This window comes from Setaria viridis, chromosome 8, assembly GCF_005286985.2.
Source record: "Setaria viridis chromosome 8, Setaria_viridis_v4.0, whole genome shotgun sequence".
Classification (NCBI taxonomy): domain Eukaryota; kingdom Viridiplantae; phylum Streptophyta; class Magnoliopsida; order Poales; family Poaceae; genus Setaria; species Setaria viridis.
The window spans coordinates 34,393,935-34,404,559 of NC_048270.2; the positions used below are offsets into that span (position 1 = coordinate 34,393,935).

General features: G+C 45.9%; 1 protein-coding gene across 1 annotated transcript; it reads right to left on the reverse strand.

The window, feature by feature from the left end:
• On the reverse strand, positions 1 to 4,075 carry LOC117833691 (general transcription and DNA repair factor IIH helicase subunit XPD-like). The gene is made up of 2 exons (XM_072295608.1): positions 762 to 4,075; positions 1 to 445 (listed from the first exon to the last, which is right to left on the reverse strand). The coding sequence occupies exon 1, from the start codon at positions 3,717 to 3,719 to the stop codon at positions 3,324 to 3,326; it is 396 nt and encodes a 131-aa protein (XP_072151709.1). The 5' UTR covers positions 3,720 to 4,075; the 3' UTR covers positions 1 to 445; positions 762 to 3,323.
• Positions 4,076 to 10,625: the final 6,550 nt, after the last annotated feature.

Genomic DNA, 10,625 nt, shown 5'->3' on the forward strand with positions numbered 1-10,625 from the left:
TTTTGCATGCGGATCGAAATGAAAAGACTTTACCAGATTTGGTTACGTATTTCCGGCCGTTAGCCACCAAATTTGCAAATTTGTTTTAACTAGGATATTAAATATAGACTAATTACAAAACTAATTGCACAGATGGAGACTAATTTGCGAGACGAACATGCACGAGAGACATCCACTCCAACCTGCAATCCACTCCATCATCAGACATGGCCATTGATCTAAACACACTACCAGATCAGATGAAGGAGATGAACTTCCCTTACCTAATCTAAATGAAGAACCACCAGATGAGCAACAAGATGAAATCCATCATCTCCAGAAAGATGATGTCCATGGCCTAGAAGATGATCAAGTTCATTGGCCCCAAGAAGCTCAGTCAAACCTTCTCCATGAAGATGAACAGCTTCTTGTGCATGGAATCGATCTCAATCTTGATGCTTCTGAGCTGCAACAACCAAATGAAGGTAAGGTGTTCTCTTAATTACATCAGTTCGTCAAGGTTTGCTATTGCCATGGGCACCATGTCAAAATAGTAGTTTACAATATAATTCCTAGGACATAAATAGTCATTGCCAGAAGAGCAACCATGCAAGAGATTAACTGGGAAGGTGATAGTTTTACAACTATGCACATTGATAACCTTTATTTGGACTGGGAAGGTTATGCTTCTAGCAATGAAATCAATAAACAAACTTCATCCTTGAAAAAACAGGCAATAACAGTGCATATCTTGAGAAGGAAAAATAGGAGTATATACTAACCATAGTCTTTTTTTTCCGTAGACATGATGGAGTACACTGATGCTGTAGACATAGCCTCTCATGAAGATGAATTCGAGGACTCGGATTTTGAACATTACCGTGCAAATGAAAACATTGCACATCAGTCTAGAAACTTGACAGAAGCTCAAAGGCATGCAATTTATGCAGCATTGCTTGAGAAAAGTGTGCATGGAAAATTAAAAAGAACACCACAACGAGAGTTGCTTTAAATGTTACAGGTTAGTAGGTATCAAGTGCAGCGTATTTGGCGGAGAGTGAAGGAGTGTCGTGCACAAGGAATACCGATGGATGTTAGATCAAGAAGGCGTAAGAATTGTGGCCGCAAAAAAATACAAGCAGATCTATCTACTGTACTAGAAAGTTAACTCATGAGTTAAGCTAATCTAAAATAATTAGTACATGGAAGGTCTAAACATATCATTACAACTTCATCGTACAACCTGCAGTAGCTTACAGTCGGCATATTCTAAATATAATCAGTAGATGCCCATGATCCCACATCAATATCATTTCATTATCACACGTCAAGCAACAGCAAATGAACTACAGGTTGAAGAAAGCAGGTCCCATAACTTTGTACATGCTGACGAAGACGTCATGGAAGATTGGATCCATGTGGGCAAGCAACATCTTCAGGCGTGCAGCCAGCTCCGGGTGCATCTCCTCGGCAGTGGCTGAATCCACTGGAAGCTCGACACCATCAGCAGCACCCCCCTTGGCCGCAACCTCGACGGCGTCCATGGCGACGCTCTCAGCTGCCACATCGACGCCATCCCCCACGACTCCATCGGCCATCTGCACACCACCCATCGTGACCGAGGCAGCGCCCAAATCGGCCACCTCTTTGGCACCCCACTCCATCTCCATGCCGGACTCTTCATCCTCGGAATCGGGGACGTAGACGTCACCGTTGGCATCCACGCACATGCAACCCACCCATCTGACTGGGTGCCCGCGCACACAGATCCACTCTCCACAGTTGCGGCTGCCAAGCTTAACGACAATGTCGTCGTTCCCTCGAGCGCGGCCGCCTAGCTTTGAGCCCCCACAACACCGGCAGATCCAGTTGCGACGCCGTGGGCCCCTACCGCCGCCAGCCATGACAGAGAGGTGGAGGAGCACTGGATGGGGATGGAGCGAAGGGAACGTGCACGGGTCGTGGGGTGAGGAGAAGATCTGGAACACGCGCAGGAGGGGGGCGCTGAGGCGTCGCCGGTGGTGGGGCGCTGGATGCGAGCAGCAGAAGCGAGGCGCCGGTGATGCGAACCTGAGCGAGCGGTGCCGGTGCGGAAGCTACGGTGGCGATGCGAATGAGGGGGTGTTTGGATATGAGATGCTAAATTTTAGCAGGGTCACGTCGAATGTTCAGATGCTAATTAGGACTAAACATGAGCTAATTGCAAAACTAATTGCACAAATGGAGTCTAATTCGTGAGACGAATCTAATAAGGCTAATTAATTCATCATTAGCAAATGGTTACTGTAGCAACACATTGTCAAATCATGGACTAATTAGGCTTAATAGATTCGTCTCGCGAATTAGACTCCATCTGCACAATTTATTTTGTACTTAGACTATGTTTAATACTTATAATTAGTATCAAACATCTAATGTGACAGATGCTAAAGTTCGAATGTGTTTCAAACACCTGAGTGGTGGTCGATGATTCAGCTTGGCCTTTTTTATTATAAGAAATAGAACGAGCGATCCAGAAGCTCCAAGGACCTTTCAGCTTTTAATTTTTTTATTATACTCCCAAGCAACAAACGTGAAACGTCTCAAGCTGGCAGTTTGGCTCAGATCCTCGGTAATTCTTTTAATAGCTGGGACCCACCTATGCATGCAGATATTTGGACCCTCGAGCGTTTAATTTGGGACAAATTTTAAAATAGGCGTCCTAATTGTCTAGATGTTTATTAAATATGTAATTTCAACATCAAGACATGAGTATGACTGAACTCTGAATAAGATGACAGCAGGTTGCAAAAGAACCCAAGATTGTGTTATGAACACATACCTTCCCATGGCGTCATAGATTGCCGCAAGGTTGCTGTATACACCAAGAGTATCCGGATGCGATGCTCCAGAACTGCCCTAGCCTCTTCGAACAGCTGCGCAAGATTGCGCAAGGTTGCCGCAAGGTTGCTGTATACACCAAGAGTATTCGCAAGGTTGCTCAAGATTGTGTTATGAACACATACCTTCCCATGGCGTCATCTATCTTGAACAGTTGCACGCAAACTAGCCCCATCTGGTTCAACAGAACACCAAAAAATGCCGACTTCCTCTCACCGCTAGCCCTCAACTTGGCAACCGCACTCTCGAATGAGTTCCTTGAATCTGCATACCTCCCTATCATGTAGTACAGAACACCCATCTGTGCCTCAATGCTGGCAACAGTGCTCCACTGCCCTGGTGAGTCCTCCAGCAACTTAAGTGCCCTTTGAAGAAGCTTTAGGGCCTCATCAAGATCACCAAGTGCCTCATAGATGGCAGCAATCTCCATTAGGCCTCCAGCAATCTCATCGAGTGCGCGGAGGTCAGCGAGGGTGTACACCCCTGGCGGCATGAGGGATGTGTCTGATCGGAGGCGGCCTTCTCGCGGACCCAGGAGGCCGTGAGGCGGCGGAGTCCCGGGCCGCGACGGCGGACGCCTGCGGGTGGACGCAGAGGTTCTTGGGGGAGGAGAGACCGAGCGCGAGGAGGGAGCGGGAGGCAGCGGGGGGCAGGTGGGCAAAGAGGAGGCGGAGCTCGGCGAGGGTCTTCTCCATCTCGTGCATGGTGCGTGTGCAGTAGATGAGGCGGAGCGGGCGGGACCGGTTGGCGAGGGAGTAGGAGGTGATGAGGGAGATCAGCGTCGCCGTCTTGCCGGTGCCCGTGGGCATCTCGAGCAGCGCGTGCCCGCGTGCATCGATGGCGCGCTTGAGCTCCCCCATGTACGCGTGCTACTCTGGGTAGATCACCGCGTACGGGAAGTGAACCGGCATGCCATCCAGGTCAAACCGCATCGTGGCGGCGAGGAGAGGGCTGCGCGCGTGGGCAGCAGGGATTGGGAGGGTCGGTCACGCCGGAGCAGTTGCCCTCGCTGCCGCGGGGAGGAGAGCACTGGAAGTGGAATGCCCACGGGCCGGGTGCGAGGAGGAGACAGGGACGAGTCGTGGGGGAAGAAGGAGGTGGGCTTTGTGATAGTGCAGGCTTGGGTTGGGCCGGCTACAGCGGAGTCCCCTGCCCCTGGAGTTAAAGTTTCGTCACTCTGTTTAGTTCGAAATGAAAATGTAATCAGATTGCACTCTAATTCTGTCTTTATTTGGTTTACTAATGTAACGCTATTGCATCCCCGGCACGTACTACAATCAGATTTTTTTTATTAGGGTGGTTGAGGAGCGGTATTGGGCACGTACTGGTTCGGGATCTAATTACGCGTTAGCGGATTATCGACTGTTGCAAACAAATAGATGTAACAATAAGACTTACCCTTTGTAATAAAATTACGTTACGTTTTAGAGAACCAAACAACATCTAGGTTTAGATAGATATTTCGGTTTGTTTGGTTATTGCTGAAATTTTTTGTATTTAGTAGGCAAGTTAAGGATGGAATTTATGTTTCATAACAAATTATCAGTATCAAACTAATACAACCTACTCCGTATCGACTAAGTACATTCAATAGGGAGAGAGGCCCTTGCTCCTAGTTCTCCCCTACAAGTGTTTAACCGCTATATCACCTTCCTGCGCTCGTGCTAACCTCCCCATCACTGTGACTGTGAGGCTAATCTGCCTGCCCAGTAACCTTTCCATTAAACCCATCTCTCACGGTAACCTCATCAATAAATCCATGGCCATTACCCAACGTAACCTGGTACCCACCCATCTCTCGTGGTACTCACCAGAAAGGTTGAAGAGATTAAGGGTAAAAATCAAGTGATAGAAAACACCAAAATTGTAAAAATATCCATGTAGAACCATGTAGAAAATCAAGGGTAAAAATCAGCACCATGTAGAACCATGTAGAACCTTCACATCAAACTAAAATATCCACTTGTTCAAGAACGTCACACAACAAAAGGATGAGCATAAAAGATGGCTTAACTAAACTTGACTTATAAATTTGTGCATTGCTGCAATGAGCGTTCATAGCCTATAGGTCAATCGACAACTCTTTTTACAAAAGCTGACAGTTCACAAGTGCTTCATCAGCATTGACCAAACTAAGCTCACGGTTTGCCTTGCATGCACAATTGGTTAGTTTACACAAAAGATGACATTGGTTCTAGTGCAACTACGAAATCAAGTGGTCGACTAAACCGTAGTTATCACCAACTTCATCATCAAAGAGTACCCTGAAAGTAAAATCATCATTGTTGGGTCAACTATGCATAGAAATGGAAATCTAGCTAGGATAACAGTACTTAAATGTTCAGAAAAAATAATTTTTGATGTCATCATCTTCATCATCAGGAGTTTCATAAGACACCCTCTCTCATAAATGTAAAATAAAATAATCAATGCTTAATCAACAGACGAATACAAAAACAATATTTACTTGTATATTAGTTAGGCCTAGCAAGATAGTATGGAATAGATGTTTAGGAATTTTGAACTTGACATAGTCATGATGTTCTGCAAGTGCAGCAAGACACTTCCCCTCAGCCTCAATCTGCCTCAACTCCATTATAAGAGAGCGTGCCAACATCTTGCTTATCTTTATGGCAATATTGTATGATGCTAGAAGATCCAACTCACCTGGGAGGATGTAAATTTGAGGCTAGCCAGTCATTATTGTGGTCCTAACAGCTGGAATGACCATCCTATTACTTGACTTGAATGAATCCAATGAAGTTCCATCATCATAAAAAATCACAGGGTTCCTATTGCCTTCGAGCATAACATGCTGATCATAGACCATATACGACGACATGACTGAAAATGAATGTAGAGTAAACACTCATCACATACGATCCACAGAAACTTGGAAAAAATAAGTAATAAAAGATACAACATAAATTACCTGGATGGGGACTTTGAACAATTTGAGCCATGATAGGTAAATGACTGCAAAAATAGTTGAACCACAAGTTTTAGCTAAACACAGCCATATATAAAAAGTACAAAACAACATTTTCATTGGGCATTCAAAACAGAATGCTATAACCCCTATAAAAGTTCTATCGTTTAGAGCTCATACAACCACAGATAATGGAACGATTCTAAGCATCATATAACCCTACAGATCGAATTGTTTCGGCCTCTGGTTCAAAGGCATGGTGTTGGGAGTAGCAGTTTGGATGTTTGGTGGTTGCTTGGTATTGATTTGTTGTTGTCATTGTAGCAGTTCTCTTATTTATTGTATTATCATGGGAGCTTCTTTCACTTTTTAAAGTAAATGGTATCTCTTCTCGGAGGTGCACCAACCAAATAATACATATTTGCAAGGCATTTATGAGGTGCACGAACCAAAAGGAGGGCATATCATGGTTGTTACACAGAGTAGCTTTTCCGGTGACGCTCAGGAACCCTATCCGACCAGACACTTCTGTATTCTCCTTTTAGGCGTTTTGTTTGAGGCAGACATACCTTTAGTTGTGGATTATGAGATTTGCTCATTTGTTATAGCTTTTAATTACAGTCGCGATCTCAGCCTGAGGCCACCAAAATTGGACGTTGGGTAGCACTGCCAGGCAGCTCTGGCCAGCTGCAATCCGAACAGCCCCCAGACACGCTTAGACTGGAACCTTATCAAGTAGCCAACTTGTCCAACAGTCGAGAGACGGCAAGAACACCGAACAAGAGCAATAAGAGCATTGTTAGTATTTGGTTATACTGGAAATATTAATATCGCAAAAGCTAAATCAAGAGGGTTCTCGATTCAGCTTAGGGGGTGTTTGGATTAGTCCTATCACATCAGATGTTTGGTTACTAATTAGAAGTATTAAATGTATACTAATTATAAAATTAATTGCACAGATGGAGACTAATTTACGAGACCAATCTATTAAGCCTACTCCATGATTTGATAATGTGGTGCTACAATAAACATGCACTAATGATGGATTAATTAGGTTTAGTAAATTTGTCTCGCGAATTAGCCTCCGTTTATGTAATTAGTTTTATAATTAGCTCATGTTTAGTTCTTCTAATTAGTATCCGAAGATTCGATGTGACACCTCCTAAACTTTAGTACCTGGATCCAAACACCCCATTAGCCGGAGAGCCCTCCCGATTTGGAAGGATTTGGAAGGAGGGGGAAGCGAGAAAAATTGGGATGATAAAAATGGAAAGAGAGAGAGGGAGAAGTAACAAGGGATTGAAGGAAGTAACCGGTGCATCTCCTTTGGTGATCTTCTTCATCTCCGGCGGGTTGTGGGCGGAGTGGTCGACGGCGGGCCCGATCGCCGTCGGGCACGGGCAGTGGGGTTAGGGTTCGAGTTAGGGTTTAGGGGACCTTCCATGGCCGGTGGCCTTAGAGGGATGGCCGTGGGCGGCGGGTGGCCCGGAGAGGGCGCCGGCCGCCGGGCAATGCAGGACGTCCGGTTGGGAAGGCTCGGTAGCGGGGGCGACCCATGGAGTAGTTAGGAAGGGCGGGGGCGCGCGGCGAGGGTTGGAGGTGGGCGTTGCGGCATGGAGGGGAGGTTGCCGCGGGCCATGGCCGGTGGTGGAGGTGGCGGCGGGAGGGATTTGCGGGGAGGAAGGTGAAAAGAGGATGGGGAGTGGGATAGGAGGGCAGACCTCACCTGTGTCATAGCGACGCCGATGAGGCAGCGGTTGGCGACAGGGTGAGGGAGTGGCGCGCGAAGGAAGAAAGGGTGATGTGAGTGGCGCATGGGGAAGAAAGGTAGAGGGAAGAAAGGCGATGCATTTTTTTTTCATGCGGCGCAGCAGGGATAAGGCAAGCGAGTGCAACAGGGATAAGGCAGGGGGGCATAACCCAGTCTCCTACCTACATTTATACAATCATTTTGCGAGACTCCATGTTCAATAAACTTCGGAATTGCAACTGTATCCATATTCCATATTCCAGAATCGTTGTTTTGCACTTCACCATCCATCACAATTAAGGCCCCGTTTGGGTCCCTTCATTTTGAAGGAATTGGAATCTATTTAATGGAGTAGGCTAATTTATGTTGGAATGTGGCATTCCACAACTTTCCAAAATTTAGATATAAGCCTATCTTAAATTCATGGGATGGGAGATGGAAATTGATTCTATAGAATATGGTTATTAGAATGGAATTCAATTCTTTAAATTTAAATTCATGGGATGGGAGATGGAAATTGATTCTATAGAATATGGTTATTAGAATATTAGAATGGAATTCAATTCTTATAGCACGCTCTTAGACTCGCTTCTCTATAGTGGAAGTGCAATTCTATAGAATATGGTTATTAGAATGGAATTCAATTCTTTAAATTTAAATTCATGGGATGGGAGATGGAAATTGATTCTATAGAATATGGTTATTAGAATATTAGAATGGAATTCAATTCTTATAGCACGCTCTTAGACTCGCTTCTCTATAGTGGAAGTGCAATTCTATAGAATATGGTTATTAGAATGGAATTCAATTCTTTAAATTTAAATTCATGGGATGGGAGATGGAAATTGATTCTATAGAATATGGTTATTAGAATATTAGAATGGAATTCAATTCTTATAGCACGCTCTTAGACTCGCTTCTCTATAGTGGAAGTGCAGCATATAAGTATCTCTCCCATATCCTCTTAGACTCGCTTCTCTATAGTGGAAGTGCAGCATATAAGTATCTCTCCCATATCCCCCAATGATCCAGACGGGGCCTAAAAGTAATTCGGTATCTATCCTAATATTAAAGCGAGCCAAACAAAATTTCATCCGTCGTAAGTCCCACCAGTCAAAGGAATAACGGGCCGAACTGGCCTCAGCCCAGGCCGTCCGTCCCGCCCATCAACGGGACGCCTCTCACCCCCCACAGTGATGGGTGGGATATTTCGCCAGCCTCCCGCTCCTTTCTTATAGAGCGCTGGCAACCAGCACGGCACTTCGCCTCACGAGGTGGTACTAATAGATCCCACCCAAAGCTGGCGGCAACGCCTGCCTGCGCGTGCTCTCCTTCCGTGGGCCGTGTATTCGGAATAAGGCGAGCCCAAGGACCTGAGCAAGCTCATCACTCCCTCCATCATCTCAAATTGCAAGTCTCGTTTTGATTTCGTACCAAGTCAAATCTATCTAGCTTCGGTTAAGATTGTAGAAAAATATACAAATACTATAGCATCGAACCAGTTTCGCTAGCTAGATATATAGACCATAAATATAATATAGCATACTCTATATGATACTGAAGGCGGTGTTACTATATGTATTTTTCTACAAATTTGATTGCCGGTTTTAGACAAATTTGAGTAAAAAGCTATAACAACCTACAATTTTAAACCAATAAACACATGTATGTACACGTATTGTGCTCAAAAATTTCTTCAGTTGAATGCATAAGTTTTCCCCCCTTAATTTGAGCCCCTTATCTCTACCTAATATTAAAGCAAAATCTCCCGCGTCGCCCTGGCCGCCCACGCCGCCCGCCTGCTTTTGCCACGGCCGTCCTACTCAGCCGCGTCGCCCGACCTGCGCCCACCGCCCGCCTCAGCCGGAGGAGAGGGAGGAGGAGCCGGGGGAGAGGGAGTGGGGGCCAGCCGGATCCGACGGAGGAGAAGAAGAAGAAGAAGAAGAAGAGAGAGAGAGAGAGAGAGAGAGAGAGAGAGAGAGAGAGAGGAGGTGGGGGCCGGAGGAAGGACGAGTGAAGTGGCAGCGGGCTCAGCCTTGGACTTCGGGTCGGAGACAGCGAGCTGGGAGTACACGGAGGCTGCCGCCACGCGCGGATCTCGATGGCGGGAAGGAGGAGCCGGCGTCGGAGGCGTCGGCGTAGGAGGGCGGGTCGACGAACGAGGAGGAGGCCGGGGAGAGCGTGAAGGCAGCGGCACGAGCTGGAGGGGAGTAAGGTGAGGTGGCGGAGGAGGAGGAGAGGAGGGGTCGAAGGTGGAGGTGACGGATGCGTAGTCGAAGGCAGTAGCAAGGGGGACTCCATGTCGTCATCATCGCCGGTTTTCGGCTCCAGCGGTGGCGTCGAGGACAACTTGGCGAGGATCAGAGAGGGAGAGGGTAGGCGGAGCAGATGTGGGGTGAGTGGACCACGGAGACAGCAGGTGGCGGGCTCTGGTGATTTGTTGCGTGTGCGGTCTCCGTACGGTTGGGATATGAGCACGCTCACATGGACCCTTATGGATGAAAAGTCTAATACTACTAAAATAAAAAAGTTACACAACACGATAAAAAATATGGTGCGCTACACAATACGATAAAAAATATTGCACGCTAAGCAACGTCGTTTCGCCGTAGCAACGCACGGACATCTTGCTAGTAATTGCATAAAACACATTTTCATTTATTCAGTAGTGTATATATCCAATTGACTTTGTGTTTCAACCAGATTCATAGTAGAATCTCTTATTTCGCTAACATGTGCATTTAGAAAAAAAATACTTCACAATAAATAATGCTAAAAAGGCAAACAACAGTATACCTTCTTTGCATCTGGAACCTCCAAATTTGCACTACCACTCTTAAATTGATTCAGTTATACAACCCCTTGTTCGTTAAAATCAATTCAAACGTGTTCATCGAGGCTGGTTGCCCTCTGCCACAAAAAAGTTTCTGGAAAATGTACGGCACATCGACTTCAGTCTTCTTATTTCAGCCATGAAAGACTTAGTACTTTCCAGTGATAAGCTGGTTCAATCAATTAATTCACCTCCGAGTCTCCAAAAGCAGCATCAACACCATCTAAACTAGATTGACATTTTTCATCAAAAGC

Excerpts from the sequence above, each read along its gene's own strand:
- LOC117833691 (XM_072295608.1), bottom strand. The coding sequence starts at position 3,719 with ATGGGGGAGCTCAAGCGCGCCATCGATGCACGCGGGCACGCGCTGCTC.